The 19,341-nt window shown below is 32.3% G+C and overlaps 1 protein-coding gene across 1 annotated transcript in view; it reads right to left on the bottom strand.

Moving 5' to 3' along the window:
• The window catches only part of LOC140445745 (pyrokinin-1 receptor-like), a 202,115-nt gene that overhangs the window by 23,682 nt on the left and 159,092 nt on the right, over positions 1-19,341 (bottom strand). The window contains exon 3 of the mRNA XM_072538055.1: positions 14,119-14,336. Within this exon, the coding sequence (XP_072394156.1) occupies positions 14,119-14,336 (218 nt within the window). The remainder of the gene's footprint in view (positions 1-14,118; positions 14,337-19,341) is intronic.

The raw sequence follows: 19,341 nt of genomic DNA, 5'->3' as shown, positions 1-19,341 counted from the left end.
ATAAATGATATAGATAAGATCCATTAGCCAACACTATGACAGAGTAATTACCAACACGCTAAATGATATTTTCTAACCACGTCACGAAATGTCTTCATGGCAGTTAAAACAAGAGCAGTGTTTTCCAGAACACCAGTTTGAGGCAATAAATATTTTGGCAGAACTGAGGCATTTCTTGTGGTACCCTTGAGCACAAAAATTTATTTCCAGCAGTTCTGTTTGAAATATTGTTAGAGGTGTTCCGAAATATATTGACAGTTGAGTATTTTTCGTTGTGAATTTGGCATTACATTTAAGCCATTTTCCACATTACGTTGTATATGGTGGATATACTGAAGGAACTGAATTGAATTGTTTTATTTTAGCCTCCATTTTAGCACTATAACACAAATTATATATAAGTTATGCTTTGTATGTTTTTACAGCAGTCATTTGTGTTCAGTGAATAATATCTACATCATCGAATGTGACGTTTAATACACACGATATTGCATCCCCTTGTCTGCCTGTCCTTAGGTTCAAAGGCTAAGAACAGATTTCCCTGTACTCATACCCGACACACCACCTTCTCGATTGATAACTTTACGAATTACACCAGATGATTTGGTATTTCCAGTTCCTGCATTGCATCAAAGAGCTTTTTTCTATTTATTGTGTCATAAGCAGCATTAAAGTTCACAAACAGGTGATGGGTTTCTATGTTTAGCTCCCTTGATTTCTCCAGTCATTGCCTTCTGGTTAGCAGTTAATTTACCAGCTATAAAACCCGTTTGGTATTTTCCAACTAACCTTTCTGGATATGGTTTTAGGCAACAATAAAGAAAAGTGGAGAATATTTTACAAGCGCTGTTTAATAAAGAGATTCCTCTATGGGAAAGGCTTTGTAAAGAGGGAGCTGTATATTAGTATTTCTATGTCATTATGACTTGTATGTAGTTGACTGTGGTTAAGATGCTATTTGTCTTGATATACATTGCATTTCCGTGTTTTAAGTGTAGAAATTCCACTTCTTCTTCTTAGAGTGCCGTCTCCATACGGGGGTTGGCAATCATAATGGCTATTTTTATTTTTGAACTTGCTGCTCTAAACAAATCAATTGATCTGCATTGATACCAATCACGTAGATTCTTCAACCATGAGTTCTACCTTCGGCCAACAGATCTTCTTCCTTGAATCTTTCCCTGTATTATGAGTCTCAAAATTTCATATTTTGGTCCCCTCATCACATGGCCTAGGTGTTCCAGTTTTCTGGTTTGTATAGTGGTGATTAGTTCTGTTTCTTTACCAACCCTCTCCAGTACTTCTTTATTTGTAATTTTATCAGTCCATGATATTTTTAATACTCTGCGGTATAACCAGAGTTCGAAAGCCTCGATTCTTTTTAAATTGTATTTTTTTAATGTCCAAGTCTCAGCTCCATATAATAATATTGAACATATATAACAGCGAATGGTACGTACTCTGATCTAGAAATTTAGATTTTTGCACGTTAGGAGTGGCTTCATTCGTATAATAAGCAGTTGTCTTCCTGTGATCTGAGGTCTATCTGCTAATCTGTCTTTATGGTAATTTTTGGTAATGTCCTCTACGTTAATGGTGATCATTGTCAGAAATGGCTGTGGTAAGAACAACGATCTCTTCTTCTGACAACGATTGTACCATTTTGTGGGATGGACGCCCATAACAATTTCTATGTTCAGTGTGGTTTTCGTTAGAATATCGCTTTCGTAGAGACTGTATTCCCCCGTGTCGATATACAAAGAAGATAATAAGAACTTATTTTGTACTACTCCTACTATACTCCTCTATCATTCTAGAATTCCCCGTATTGTTTAACGAAACACTTCCGTTTTAATAACAGTTATTTTAATTAATATCTAGTAACAATTATTGTGTTTAAACATATTAAAAAGCACAATGTTACATGTTATTTCTATATTAGGTATAATTACATATATTATACAAACTTTTGACTACATTTTCGTAGGTTTTATTTGATATTATATTTAACATGCAGTTTGTTTACCACAAAACATGTTATTTAAACGATAGTTTATCCTTGGGGAACAGAAAATACATTGTAACCTCGAATAGAGATAAAAACTTTACTAAAAATATGTTTCACCTTACAAAATAAGTGCACGTGAAAATTATTCATTACATTAATTAAAAAGGTTAATAAACGCATAGGCTTATCACAAAGAAATAAAAAAATACCAGAAGAGAAAACCTGTATCATAAGAACAGTGTCTGTATAAAGAAATACAAGGTCCTTAGAGACAACTAAAAACATAAAATAAAACAAGAGATAAAAGCAATGATTGAAAAGAGAAAAATTATAAAAATATCATCAGGCGAACTAACAGATTAGAGGAGGAAAAAGAGGAAAGGATGTGGGGAGGATGGGAAGAAGGTGGAAAGAAGGTTTATGTGAGAAGTAAACAGCTGGAGAAAACCCGATTAAAAATTAAAGAAAGTGAAAAGGAGCAAATAATGGAACTATTAAAATAATTAGCCCTAAACGCGAAGGATTCCAAAAGGGAACACATAATTTATGTAAAACATTTAAGAAAATGTAGGGTCGATTGTTCTAACGCTAATCAAAACTTGATTGTAATCAAATATTTAATATCAAATACGTCACATTTTGAGGTTATGTTGACTGATTCATTTTATTCAATTGTATTATTTTGCGTTTTAATTTAAAATAAACCATATTTAAACGCTGTCTGATGTTAATTTCATGCTTTTATTTACAAATCAATAATAATAATAAACAATTTTTAATATTTTTGAGAGCTGCTGTGAAGTATTTGCTTGTAACTAAATATTTGATTACAATCAAGTTTTGATTAGCGTTCGAACAACCGACCCTAAGAGTAAAAAACTAGAAGGTAAAATAATAAAATTAAGTTATTAAATCTTATTAAATGTTAACGTTATTTTAACAGGATGAAATATAGACGCAGAAAATCCTGAGGGGGTGAAACATATAATAGGGGAAATGATGGAAAAAAACATTAAGGGCCGATTGTTCGAACGCTAATCAAAACTTGATTGTAATCAAATATTTAATTACAATCAAATACGTCACAGTAGCTGTCAAAATTATTAAAAATGGCTTATTATTATTATTGATTTGTAAATACAAACATGAAATTAGCACCAGAAAGAGTTTAATTATGGTTTATTTTAAATTAAAACGCAAAATAATAAAATTGAATAAAATAAATCAGTCAACATAACCTCAAAATGTGACATATTTGATTTTAATTAAATATTTGATTACAATAAAATTTTGATTAGCGTTCGAACAATCGGCCCTAAAGACATAAACAGGAATTAAATAAGCTCTAAACACGTGTACTGCGAAGGAAAATCAGTACAGGCGAGGATTTTGAAAGGTTAAAATAGAAGACGAAGTTTAGATATGAACCATAACCGAAGCGAAGTTGGTTCTCATGAAAAAATATAGGGCTAAAAACTACTAATAAACGTTTGTTTGTATCAACTCATTAGGTCTAACTCCAATGAGAAAATAATTTAGTTTATTCTTGTTCTTTTTAGTCGTAAACCTGATGCAGCTATTGTGATATCATGAAACTATTAGCTGATGTTTCCGTATACCAGGCCTTCGGTATCTATGTTCTGTCTAAATTTTTGTTAAGCAATATTTTGAGACATTTTATGAGTTCCTGGACCACATATTTCAACAGTTAGTTCGGTACTCCATCAGTTCCTGGCGATTGCCTATTCTTTAGTCTTCATTCTCGCTCTTACAGTTGAGTCAATGGTTCTTTACCCGTGCATTATCATTTAAAGCATACGAAATAGGTCGGAAATTTACTCCACGCAACAGCAAGTGACAGAAAGTGGAATCCCAACTCAGGACATTCGAGAGAAAGATACTGAGAAAAGTAAATGTCCCGGTGCAAGAGAAAGACGGCACATAGATAATCAGGAGAAACGACGAGGTTAATGAATTGAATAAAGGGTATGACATTGTAAGATTTGTGAAAAGTCAAAGACTGTCATGGCTAGGACATGATCAGCCACAAGAAGACAAGAAAACGACAAAGAAGATGTTACAGTGGAAGCCAGTAGGAAGGCGGAAAAAAAGAAGGCCCAGGACAAGATGGTTGGATGACGTGGAAGACGACCTGAAAACCATAAATATAAGACAATGTAGGAGAAGAGCCCAAGAGAGATCTGAATGGAAGGACATAGCCGGACAGGCAATCAAAGATGGGTGTCCTAAATTAGGAAGTAATAGTGTAGTTATCCATTTAGTAAATACTGTACTATTTATTTCACGGTAATAATGTGCAGTCAAATATTTGGAACAAAATAACAAACTAGTGTCTGAAAATAAAAAATTTTGCTAAACCGACATGAACCACAATGAATCTTTTTCCATTATAACCACCTGGTTTACGTACACTTCTACTGTTGTCATCCTACCATGACATCATTTTATTTCCTCTAGAAAAAATTTCGTTTCGTCTGAAAATACAACTTCTCGTCGATATGTACTATTTCTGTTTTCCCTGTATTTACGTAAGAAACACGCTCGTTGTGCTACAATATGCGTTCTTTCAATTAAAGCTCTTTGTAGATTATCTTCTTAAAATTTAAATCTCAAATATTTTAAGACTAACGATCAAAATGACGCTGTTTATTTAATTTCAAATGATCTCAAATTTAAAGAAGATTTTTGAACAATTGCAACACCAACATTTTAAATATTTCTGTTTTAAAAAGTTTTTTTCTTAAAAAATGTCCTTACTGCGAAATTACCAAATAAATAATTAAGCCTAAAATAAAATATACCTAAATATTTTTTTCGTTTATCTCGGAAATTGCTCACTGGCAAAGTAGAAGTATATATCCCTAAATTGATAGCTAGTATTTCACACATACCTTGACCTTGAGTGACGACTACGTTAATTTTATTATTAGTATAACATAATTTATGTCGACAGAGCCGAATGGAAGAACGTTGATAAGCAGGCCAAGACCCACGAAGGGTTGTAGCACCCTTAGAAGAAGAAGAAGAAGAAGAAGAAGAAGAAGAAGAAGAAGAAGAATAAGAAGCAGAAGATAACATAGTTTATAAGGGTTATTAAAAAAAATAAATATCATTACAACACTACAACAATTTAGTAAATATTTAAAATATTGTTGAAGGTATTTTTTATACCTGTAGTTTTATAATTGTATTTTTTATATACCTAATTTGAAAATCTGATAAGATTTAAGACCAGTTAATGTATTATTTAATTAAATTAGAATACAAAATAATAAGAAAATAAAGATATTTGCAGAAATTTTAATAATTTATTTAACACTCATATATATTTACCATATATTGGTCAAACCTCACAAATTGATTAGTAAGTATAAAAGCACATAAATTTGTTTTATGAGAAGCATGAAATTCAAATGTGAATATATGAGGTTTTAAAATTTGCAAATAACATAAATAACAATTTTTTAGATTGAAAAGTAACGCAAGCATTAAATACATCTACTTATCTCAAAACAACTCTCATTATTTGTATTAAAGGAGAAAACAGACAAAGTACTTTATGACAAAGTGGTTAATGGCTGAAATGTATCAATTAATGGCTTCTGTTGACAATATGGCTGTTAGTTGAATTATATTAAAGCATTATCAGTAGATACTGTGTATAGTGCAATTACGTGACATCGAATGCGGTTATTTACTCACACTGCGATAACGGACCTACAGATGAAACATTGCTCTTCAAGTAGCTGCTTCTCGAGGTGCAGTTCATTAAATGCTGATGAAATACGAAAACAAAATGAGACTTATATGAAATAATATTGTTCGAAGTCGGATTATGTATTGCATTTTAATTTTACAATATGTTATAATATGCAATATCCAAAAATACTATATAAATATGAACATTGAGAATTTTTTTTTATTTTCGCATTTTCTTATTAAAAACCAATTTTTTTTTTATAAAAAAAAGTCGCATCCATCAAAAGGTTATTAGCGACGGAACAAAATATAAATAACAAAAGTTAGTAACTACAAATTATAGAAAATGTTTATAAAAAAACTTAAGAAACTGTTTATGAAAATGTTTATGTTAATGAAAAAAAAAAAAAAAAAATTAAAAAAACTGATGCTAAGCAAAAACTAGAAATTCACCACAGGCAAGCTGACGTGGCAAGACAACAAATAGTAAATATTGCATAGAATCCAGAGGAAACAACTCAGATATTCAAATGGTTCAATTTGATCTCCAGCAACAGATGTATCTTCCAAAATTAACTCATACCCAAATGTATTACAGCCGTTAGCTTGCCTGTTTTAATATGGGTATTCATTTAGAAGACGAAGGAAGGGGTATCATACTCTTCTGGAATGAAAATGTTGGGCCAAGGAGTCTAACGAGATAGCTTCTTGTCTGTACAGATATTTTACCAGTAGCGAAATAGGATTCACTACAGATCAGCAAAAGCTAATTCTCTGGTCAGATAATTGTGGTGGCCAAAATAAGAACTAGACTTTACTTGTTATGTATCTCGTTTTGATTGCAAAAGGTTTCTTTTCAGAAATTACTCATAAATTTCATGTGAAAGGACATACCTTTCTCACGTGTGATCGCGATTTTGCCATTATAGAGAAAGCAAAGAAGCATGCCAAGCCGCTTATACCAAAACACCTCATTGAAATTATTGATAATGCTGGAAGGAAAAAATCTGTTCTTAGTAGTGAATACTACAACATTTTTTGACTGGATGAATCAAGCTAAATCTATGATAAACACTAAAAACTTGCAGATATCTTCGGCTTCGATGATTTGAATAACATCTGAAAACTTTGGTAAAGTTTATATAAAGGAAAGTTACGGGGATTAACACTTCAGTGATCAAATCTGGAACCACTAAGGCGAGTTTTGAGGAGTTGGAAATCGAGATGAAGGAAATCACTGTGCCATTGTCTACCGAAAAAAATAAAGATATCCAAGCCATGCTACCATATTTAGCAGGAGAAGCAAAAACTTTTTACGAAAACCTTACAAAATGCTTTTAAATTTTTAATTAGTTACTTAAGTAAATAAATCAATTTTAGCTTTATTTTCACTATAATTATTATTAATTTAATTATTTTCTTTTGAGTTTTAAATGCAAGTAAATACACACTTACGCGGAGGGTGGAGAAGCAGCATGATGCGGAGACCCTCAGAAATGAAAGGAGTAAAAGGATATTACGAGCTGCATTGTCGAAAATTAATATTGATAAGTATTTCACTGGACCTACTTTTCTCTTTACCCAAATATTGATCTTATTGATTGAAGTAAATAATTTCGGAACCTAGCGAGGCACAAGTGTAAAAGTAGAAACAATGTTACAGGAATGGTTATTTTTTTCATATAATACATAAAATAACGCTGTAGCCGAAAAAGAAATGGGTCAAAGTCAGCATGTAGACTCTATGACTGCCACTGGACGGATGTGGATCTAGCACGTCGACAACGGAATACTCTTCTGCTGGTAAATATGTTTCTGATTTCCTCTTTCATTTTCATTTTCTTTATTAAGTTTCATAAATGTGCTGCATAATTTTCTGCTTGGCTTTAAAAAAGTTTTTGTAATAGATAGATAATGTTGTGAATGTTTTTTTAGATAATATGCAACACGAAGCTTCATCCAGAGAAGTAATGGAGGAAAATCAAGATGCATATTCGTATAATATTTTTATAGCGCATATAAGCGCTATAAAAAAGTAGCCAAAAGTACATCACGAATACCCAAGGATGACCAGCGTGGTAAACATGCACCTTCAAACAAAATATGTGATGACGAAATTGAAAGGGTAAAAAGTCACCTACTCTCGATACCATCGTATCGCAGTCACTATTCCCGAAGGGACACAGAAAAAAAGTATTTGCCATTGCATTACACTATAATAAAATGCTATGCCGAATATAAGGCAAAGATAGATGTAACGTTCAAACCAGTTAGCCTATCAGTTTACACAAGGATATTTCACGGACTGAACTTGGCAAGTAAATCTCCTAGCAAAGACACATGCAACACATGTGACAAGCTAAAAATCAAGATATCTTTAACACTGGAAAAAGAAAAATATGCTCTTGAAATCCAGCTACAGCAGGACCACGACATGGCAGATCAAGCATATGAGGCAAAACGGAATGATAAAAATTTGGTTGATGAGTGTATTAAAACACTTGTATTTGATTTGCAGCAATGCTTGCTGACTCCCCAACTAGAAACGTCAGTCGTTTTTTACAAAAGACAACTGTTAGTATTTAATTTAACTGTGCACGATTGCACGAATAATCAAACGCACTGCTACATGTGGAATGAAGTAGTAGCTGCAAGAGGAGGCAACCAAATTGCTTTATGTTTACAGAGGCATCTCTTGAATCTTCCACCACATGTGAAGAGGGTAATCTTGTGGTCAGACACATGTGGAGGATAGAATAAGAACTCGCATGTAGCTGCCATGTTCATGTCTGTCATAAACGACCAACTCTAGAGGTGATTGACCACAAATTTCTAGTTCCTGGTCACAATCAAATGGAGTGTGACTCTGATCATGCTCTGATAGAAAAAATGAAAAAAAATCAAATATCCCAATCTATCACCAGCACGACTGGATGCAGTTGGTTCGTCAGACGTGGAAGAAAAACCCATTTGTTGTGACAGAAATTAAGCAGTCAGACTTTTTCCAATTCTCTGATTTGTACAAGTCGGCACTTCAAAATAAAAAATTAAACGAAGACAGGGAAAAAGTTACATGGAGGAACATGCTCTATTACATAAAAGAGACAGGAAAAGTCCTTTACAAGGAGACACTGGATCCGGATTCGTCGTTCAAGATAATAAACTATCGCCGTAGGGGCCGTTTCCGTATCTGAACCATGAACTGTCCTACGGTGGTCCTCTCGCAATCTCAGCGAATAAGAACTTGGCAATTATTCCCTTTATTGCCTTATTGACATGCTGCCGCTAATACCCGATGTCTTCCACGACTACTATAGGTCTATTTTATCGGACGAAAACACGTCTTACTGGATGGAGAAGAAAGTGATGAATGACTCCTCTGCAGCGCACAATAATTTAATTTCAATATTCACCTTCTTTTCCATTCTTGATTCCAATAGAAACCATTAATAATAAATAAGCCATTTTATTAATATCAGCCTTTCAGCATTAAGGTAGTACAAACTATTGTATATGTCATACATAATAACATTTACATTTGAGTAAAAGGATATATCTGAGTACCCTGATGAAGAAAACTACTAATAACTTCAAATTAGAATAAGGTATGAATTGTTTATATGCACCAAAAGTTAGTTTATTAGATTCTCTTTTATTATAATATGCCAAACGATGGCTAAAGTAACACATTTGATTTTAGAAAAATGTTGAACTTTTAATTTCGTCTCCTGAACAATTTCATTTTGCAAAGATATGCCCTTTTACCCTAGAGCCACGGAATTATTTGTTGTGAGAAATATTAATAATTTTACGATGGTTATCAGTGTTTTATTTATATTATATTATTTAATCTAAAATTTGATACGCTCATGTTTTATGTGTTAATATAATAATCATCTTTCCTAATTTAAATCAGCAGACAAAATTTATAGCTTAAAAATAAAATATTTTATAATTCGTCTAGCTATGTAAGTACTGAATTGATTGTACCTGATTTATTTAACATATGTATTTTTTACATTTTTGATAATATGTTGTGACATTGTTTTGGTGTATAATTATCTATTTTTATGTTTATTGAATTTTTGTTGTTGTGAAATATTTATTTATGGTCAGGTAAACTCCAGACGACAACTGTTGTAATTAAATGTAAAAATATTAATTTTAATCGAATATTATCTGTAAATATGCAATTAACTATTATTAGAGATGTTCCAAGTAAAATATAAAAAAAAAACTATAAAAAGTGCAGATAGCAAGATAACAAAGAGCGGTCAGATAAAAAATAATATCATCAACAAAATATATTGCACAATAATTGATATTATTTTTATGCAATATGGTAAATATTCTGCAATAACTGTACCCTCCAAACTGAACGACTGAGTGCGAGATTGATGTGATACTGTCGACGACAGAATAATATCCATCAAAATGCGAATGTCCAACAATACTCTACATTTTTGACAGATAATACAGATATACGCTTCTACAACAGCTGCACAAGATGAAAACATTGACAGGTTCTATGGTCGTAAGTCGTTCTATAGAGGAAACTATTAGCGCTATTCCCAATCATAAACTAGTCCTATGGAGATTTTAACGCCAAACTAGCGTCATCTAACGAAAATATTGAAAGAGTATTGGGAAACAATGGACTGGGGCAGATACATATAAGGGGTAATCGTCTAGTGGAGTTCTGTGTAGAGCATCATCTTGCAATTACAAACATGTTTTATAAGCACTACCTACGAAAATTTAACACATGGCGTAAGCCCAGCTGAACGTAAAAGAAATCAAATAGATTACATCCTAATAAGATCAAAATGTAAATCCTCAGCCATCAATTGTAAAACATACCCGGGCGCAGATTGCGGAAGTGAAAAAAGAGTAAACTGATATCCATGTGGCTATATTAGTGCTAAAGAACCTACTTACAAAATCAAAACTGGTATGGAGAAATACCCATACACCAAGGGTATGATATATCAACCATGACAGAGAAAATGTGAACTGCAGGAAGAAATATATCGGCCAACCAAAAATTAAATTCACGGTAAGGATGTAGCTGACTTTCATCGAAGGCAGAGGACTTTTTTGGACGTATTGTGGAAAGCAGGACATACTTTGCTAATGGAAAGTTACTGAAGCCCATTTGCTGGCCATGGAATTTAAAGGGTCATCCCTTTCAATTTTTGAAACATGAATACTGCAAAGAATCTACGGATGGATGAAGGAAGTCACCTTCAGGAAATTAAAAGTAATTTTGAAGGTTACGTTCCGTTTGTAAAGCCCAGACGACTATCGTGACTTATTGTGTACGAAACAACACAAGCGTCAAGTAGAAGACGTAGACTAAGGAAGTTATGGATTTGAGAGCGATGTAGGTCAGACAGTAGAGAGATGAGATTTATACCAATAATGATATAATAATTTATTTTAATCGTTTATATTTAGTTTCATTTAATAGGACAAGCAACTGGTATATGAATGATGTGAAGAATGTACACTTAAATTAAACAAGTATTTATTACAAAGTTTAATTAGATCAAGTGAACAATATGAAAAAGTAAAATCAATCATTTGTGACCGATAGCTGGAACGAGGCACTTCCAAATCTTGTGAATCATAATATAATTTTTCAATATGTTGATGAATCAAATAATTCACGAAGTAAGAAAACGACACGGATACCAAATGGAAGCGCATAAAATCACGATACTATGCTATGCCGATGATGCAGTACTAATTACTGATAATGAAGATGACCTACAAAGGCAGCTCCACACCTTCAATATCACAGCAAATAAACTTAATATGAGAATATCAGTAGAAAAAAACTAAATGTATAGTGATTAGTAAAGAGCCGCGTAGATGCAAACTAGAAATAGACGGCAAAATTGTAGAACAAGTAATGAAATTCAATTACCGAGGAGTAGAGATCACTAGTGACAAGGATATAAGAACAGAGACCACAAGGCAAGCATCAAAAGCGGCAAGAGTAAGTGGTTGGCTCCGAGAAACCATATGGAGAAACAAATATCTGACCACGGAAAGCAAAATGAAAGTATACAAGACAACAGTAAGACCAATCCTAACATATGCAGCTGAGACAAGGACCGATACAAGAAAGACAAATCAACAATATCGAAATGAAAGTATTAAGATCAATAGCGGGCATATCATTAAGAGACAGACAAACCAACAGAAATATACGCAAACAATGCAAAATTCAAAATATTAACAGGTGTATAAGATCAAGAAAAAAAAAACTGGAACGAACATGTAAACCGAATGGGATCAGATAGATTAGCGAACATCTGTAAAAACAACGAGCCGTATAGTAGAAGACCCGTTGGAAGGCCGCCAAAAAAGTGGAAAGATAATGTATAGTCAACAATGACTGAAACAGAATAAGAGGCAGACAAACAGGAGTAATCCTAGTCGAACGAAGAAGAAGAAGAAGATTCAGGGTGAAGGACAGACATAAAAATTATAAAGTGTTTGAATTTATTAAACTCTTTAGTGTTTTTAGTTATAATATAATTTCGGTTGGATAGAGATGTGATGGCACCTGTAACGATGGCTATAAAATTTAATAAAACTAATTTGGTAATATCGAGGTCTTTATGTTAATAGTTTGATCTAGAAGAGTTTAGTATACACAGCACGGCTAAATTTTGAAACAAATTCATTATTTTTCAAACAATTTACTGTTAAAAGTACTGAAATAGGTCGATTTTTAATTTTAGTTGCCAATTTTTTAAATAATATGCGAACATAGTGACGTCACCAGTTTTGATGTGGTGACGTAATTGTTAATATTTTAAATTGAAATGTGGGTCTTGTAATACTTTATTTGAAAGGTCTTTTAATGCTGTATTCAGTAATGGCATAGTTAGTAAATTATTATTTTTACGAAGTGAACAAAAATTTATTTTATTTTTCAGTTTGAGAATTTCCTACTAGGTACTTTTAAAAATTATTAAAAATAAGCTGTAGTTCAATATTTTAGGTGAAACAAACAAATATGTAATAAACTTTATCTTTAAGTAAAAAAGCACAAAGCTAAAGAAATACACAAACACAACAGCAACTAATCGTTAAAAATAAAGTTGCTATTAATTGATCAAAATTAAATTGTCTGCTTAATGGCAATAAAAACTAATTGAAGTTTTGTCAGTTACACCAAATTTTAAGTAAAATGTTTTAGAAGAGAGTTATGACTTTAACGCTAAACCAAAGCAGACAAATTTTAATTTTCATAGGATGTGGACATAAAATGAGAACTCAGCAACAAGTATACGATTTATTTAATGCAAAGTATCCAGACATACCCAACAGCCGACCGAAAAATAATAAAATTGAGAAACAGTTTAGAGAAAATGGTCATTTTAAAAAAATATTCAAAATGCTGGACGTCCTTTATGTACTATGGTCATAGGGTATCAGAAAACGTGAATCTTGATGTTGCATAAGTGTTGAACATAATCCTCATAATACGTCACATCAAATTGCAGCCGACACAGCCATATCTCAGCGGTCGGTATACGTGATCTGACAGACGAAAAATACGATCGACGGTAGCAGTTTTGTGATATTTTGCAGGTTTTATGTAACCGTGATCCACGTTTTATGTTTTCTGATGAGGCTACACTTTTCCTAAATGGTTTAGTCAATCCTTAAAATTACAGATACTGGAGTAAGGATAATCTTCACTGGATGACTCAAGGTCATACTCAACTAATACTCAACTCATCAAATAATCAATGTCTGGACGGGAATAATTAATGACACAATTATTGGTTCTTATTTTTTAAAGAAAATCTCACAGAGGGACGTTATCTGCAATGTCTGTGAACAGAAGTTATACCAGTCCTTGCCAGACGTTTCCAGACACCAACAATCTTAACTTACCAGATAATAGTATCAATATGGTGTACCCTCGCATTATGTACGTTATCTTCACGAGTTTTTTAAACCAGTCTTTTCTGGCAGGTGGATTGGTATACGAGGACTAGTAGAGTGACCTCCAAGATCTCCAGATCTTACTTTAGCTCAAAAGTATTATTATTATTTAATAATTAATTTAATATCGCAGCTCGTTTATTGTAAAATTATTTTCTAATTAAATTAAATTACTTTTTATTTTGTCTGTATAAACTTTAATAAGTTAAGTATGATACTGCTGAATATATTATTAAAATACTTTTCAAATGAGGTATTACAAGACCCACATTTCAATTTTAAAAATCAACGATTACGTCCGCCTGTCAAATTTGGTGACGTCATCTTTTTTGCTCATTATTAAAAAAAGATATTTAAAATTAAAATATGTAAAAAATAGGTTAAAAAGGTAAAAAACTAAAATTAAGAAATAAGTAACTTACCTTAAAAGCGGTTCTAAACTTCTTTGACATGATATGGTAGAGAACTGGATTTACTGTGGTAGATATAAAGTAAAGCAGACCGGAGACATACATCAAATACAAGTAAAAATCAGAGAACATTTCTTGAGTTTCAATAGAAGCCGTAGATAAGTAAACTGCCAGCAGCCGTTGAGCGTGGAATGGAGCCCAGCAAATGAAAAAAGCAGCTACAACAGCAACTAAAAAAAAAAAAAGAAATGAGAATCCATTATTATTACTCAAAATTTGTACATTTAAATAACAATATTATTTTTTTTCTAAATTACTAGGTATCGAAAGGTAAAATAAAATAAAAAACAATTGATGGATCGGAACAAGTAGCTAGTTATCCAACATAGAGCTACGGACACTAAAAATATTGCATATCATTTAGACGAGTCTTGTGAAGTAGATTATGTGTAGTATAGAGTAGTAACGAACAATTTAGCTCAATAATAAATTAATGTAGCTATATTTGGCATTGCGGACCCAAATAATAACGATTAAGTTTCAACATATGAGATGGGAAGATATATCAATCGGGCGGTTTGGAGAATCCCTTCATTTTCCATACACAAACGACATTTCACTAAAGTTAATTTAGCTGTTCACCTGGTAAATGGACAACGAACTTTATCTCACGAAAGAAAACGTCAATGTTTAAATGTTATCTTTTCTGAAAGGGAGACTTGATAAAACATTATACACTCTTAGGTAGATTTTAAGTTCAGCGATAAATTAGAAATTGTTTATTAAAATACAATAAAATTAAATAGAATAAAATACATTAAAATACCATAAAATAGAATACAATAGAGTAAAATAAAATAATATAAAATAAAAATAGAGTAAAATAGAACAAAATAGAACCAAATAGAATTAGATGGAATAAAATAAAGTAAAATAGAATTAAATGGAGTAAAATAAAAAAAAATATAAAAATTGGAATAACTAGCTACCTGAGTTTTTACCTTGTTTAGGCCTGGAACTCTTCAAGGAATGGGGTACTCCTTTTTTTTGTCGGAGTAGTGGGGGTGTGGTAAACGTCGGTTTCTGAAATTGTGATTGTGGAGGAGTAGTGGACTACTAAGGAATAGGGGGGACTCAGGAGGTGGCGTATGTGTGTGGACGATAGGAGCGCACAAGAGGAAGAGGGGGGCTTTTGAATAGCATGCCAGTTCAGGTACTTCAGGGGTTACCAGCCATACTTTAGGAACAGCTCTTTATTAGCGTTTTTGGCGCGCGGTTTTTAACTGCGATATTTAATGGGGAATGATTCTAAAATATCAAAATATTCATCAGGAAGTTGATGTCAATGTTGTGAAGAAGTTGTTCTTGAGGAAACGGAACTTTTCTTATGGGAAGCATGGTGAGTATTTGCCCTCGGCGATTGCAAGGCGTCTTTAGTGTTTTTTTGGCTGTTGTTCGAGCCAGCTATGGTTCTTAGGACATAATTCCTGCTGAGTGATAGGATTCTGTCCCTTATTGGTGTGATGTTGGCCAATATGTATATGTGTCCGTCTGTCTGTCCTCATGCAGTATCTGAAGATTCTGCGTTCGGTTGCCGTTATGGCATTAACTTGGTGTGGCTTCAGAGAGACATAGACGCATGCCTTGTATTCGACGATCTGTCTGACAAATGTTTTGTAGGTGTGCAATAGTGTTTTTGAAGATGTTTCACCCATTTTACCAGACAGCACTTTCAGGAGGTTAAACCTCTTTCTCATCCTATCTAAGGTTTCTTGAACGTCGGTTTTCCAGTTGAGAGTTCTCGTAAAACAAATTCCCAAGTAGGAAACCAAGTTTCTGAAAGTAAGGTCTTCTCACAAAAGAGTTATCCGGCCCTGGACATCGTGACAATTTGACGCTTTAAAAAGAATGGCTTGTGTTTTGGAGGGATTTATAGTTACTCTTCATTTATTGCACCACCTAATAACTCTGTCTAGGTAGTCCTGTGATCGTTCGAATACAGACCGTTGTTGTCCACGATCTCTGTGAGTCCCTGACGAGAGGAGGGCCGTATCATCAGCGAAAAGTAGGAGGGACTCCGATCCTTGCTATGGGCGGGGAATGTCACTGTTGTAGACTGTATATAATATCGGAGCAAGTATTGAGCCCTGGGGTACTTCAGCTTGTGGAGTAAAGGGGGTGGAAAAAGAAGGTTGTTGCTTCTACCAATGCGTTTTGTGTGGAGTGACCAGCTCTGAATCCGAATTGGTAATCTGAAATTGCGAGATGAGCGTCTAGGAGCGTGAGTCTTTCCTTAAGGATCCTCTCGTTGGAATTGGAATAAAATAAAATAATAATAATAAAACAAAATAAATAAATTAGAATAAAATGAAATCAAGTAGAGTAAAATAGAATAAAATGGAATAAAATAGACAATAGAATACAATAAAATAAAATAAAATATAATAAACTATATTAAAATCAAATCTTAAATTTGATGAATATTAATAGACCTGAAGTATGCTAATTCAATAGTTTGGTATGTCATTTGGTCTCTCTTAACACACATTTCAAAATATACCTCTTCAGTAAATATAAAAAACTTTTAAATAATATTACATCACATTTAATTTTCAACAAAGAATTTACATTAATACCTACATTAATATTCTAGTTGTTATTATTTATTTTTCCCCTCAAGAACTATTTACAGTTTACCATAACGGATTTTTAAACTGTTTTCTCAAAAATTTAACAATAATCCTTGTATCGGAATGTAAGTAATATTATTTAATTTCATTTTTCATTAAATCAGTTTTTAATCAATCAATTTAATTTAATTAAATTTAACCAATTAATTTAAATTCATATTTAAACATTTACATAATTGCTATATATTTTGTACCAGACAGCACCCTAATACGGATTATTATATTTTCAGAATTTAGTTTACCATATACCGATGACCTGAAGATGCATAGCAAATTATAGTATGGGAAACAAAGTATAGTATAGTTGGTGGTAGAATAAATTGATTGTAAGTAAGTCTTATTTTTATTTCTTTTAACTACTGCTGTTCTATTAATTACCTATTTTTCAATACCATTTTCTGATTAATGCCTAATTTTAGCGTACCTATAATGCGCATTCCTTAACATAAAAAGTATTATTTTAACTATTGGACAAATAAAAACATTAATTTTTATTTTCAGTGCATGAATATATGTAAACAAAAATATGTTTGTCATTGCCTTCCGTTAAAGTCTAATTGCATTTTTTTATCATACTAGAAAAAAAACAACGTATTTACTATATAGCATAAAAATAGAATTAGCATATAAAGAAATTTCTACAACTGTTATACAAAATGTATATATATATATATATATATATATACATATAGTATATATATATATATATACATATAGTATATATATATATATATATATATATATATATATATATATATACATATAGTATATATATATATACATATGAGCAAAGAAATAATGCCCGAAGAATGAAAGAAGGGAATTATAGTGACAAATTAATTTACTGAAGTGAAGAAACAGATTACCAATATCAGCAAAAAACATAGGGTAATACAGTACGATTTAAGATAAGGAAGATCCACGATAGACGTTGTACATACGCTAAAACAAGTGATAGAGAAAACATACGAGTACAACGGAGAAACATATATATACTTTTAATATACTTTAAGCAGACGTTTGATAAACTAAACAGAAGAAAAATGATCCAACTTACAAGAGAGTAATATAACAAATAAAATTATCATCATCATCATCATCAATCAGCTCTGAGTTGTCCATTGTTGAACATAGGCCTCCTCTAGACTTTTCCATCTGCTTCTGTTCTGCGCCTCTGCTATCCAATTGGTTACGATTCTTTTGAGGTCGTCGGTCTATCGAGTTGGGGGTCTTCCTCGGCTTCGCTTGTCAGCCCGTGGTCTCCACTCAAGCAATTTTTTTGTCCAACTGTCGTCTTTCATTCTTGCAACATGTCCTGCCCATCTCCATTTTTGCCTTGTAATATGTTCGATAATGTCTTCCACTCCGGTTCGTCTACGAACTTCCTCGTTTCTTATTCTATTTCTTAAGCTTATTCCAAGCATTGAAGCAATAAGAAGCAATAAAATTATAAGAACGATAGAATTGACAATGCGAGACTCCCAAGCAATAATAGACACCGGAAGAGAAAGAACAGAAATATTAAAAATAAAAAATGGAGTAAGACAAGGAGATGCACTCTCAACGGTACTATTTATTCTATCACTAGACAAGATAATAAAAAAGCTGTCAAACGCAGGAAATATAAACAAGAATGCAGTACAAATAATAGGATATGCGGACGATATAACCATAGTAGTGAACTGAGTTTATTAGTCTAATTTATATATATTAACTTTATTTATTATAAAAATATTCTAACACTTAGTTTATTCAAGTCTTTATTTGTATAATACCATACTAATTTATTTCACACTATAATTATAATATAATTTATTTACAACATTTATTACAATTTATTTATCCCGACAATACGCGCGTAACATTTTAAAACTCGACTCGATTATATTTTCCGACTAACTTCAATAATTAAAATTTCTCTATATATATCAAACAGCCGTTAGCCTGGATTCTCTCGAAGCGGACGGGTGTTGACCTGTGTTGGCCCTTCTCGAATGAAAGAGAACGCCTGACCGGTTTCTAGCGGGTCGGATAATATACTAGAACAAAAGTGAGAATAACAAAATGTTTACAGGTTAAATATGACTCATATTTATCGTAACAGTAGCAACAGATAAAAAGGCATTAAAGACAACCTTTCAAGAAATAGAAAACGAAGCCAAACTGTGAGGACTAGAAATAAATGAAAATAAAACAAAATACATGAACGTAAGCAAGAAAAAGAAAACACAAGTAACAGAACTCACAATAGATACACACAGTTTCGAAGAGGTTGAAACATTCAAATACTTAGGAGTACTAGTCAACAGAAGAAATGAAAGTGTAGATATGAAAATAAGAATTCAAGCGGAAATACAGCGTTTTATAGAAATAAAAAAATGTTTAGAGATAAGAAGATAATCCGAAGAACAAAAATGAAAATCTACAAAACGACCATAAGACCAATAGTAGTATATGCTGCAAAAATATTAACATTAACAGCAAGACAAGAAGAGCAATTGAAAGTTTTTGAGAGGAAGATTATCAGAAAAATAATGGGACCAAA

Source organism: Diabrotica undecimpunctata, chromosome 7, assembly GCF_040954645.1.
Source record: "Diabrotica undecimpunctata isolate CICGRU chromosome 7, icDiaUnde3, whole genome shotgun sequence".
Classification (NCBI taxonomy): domain Eukaryota; kingdom Metazoa; phylum Arthropoda; class Insecta; order Coleoptera; family Chrysomelidae; genus Diabrotica; species Diabrotica undecimpunctata.
Note: the sequence above shows the minus strand (reverse complement) of the source record. Positions and strands in the feature narration are given on the sequence as shown.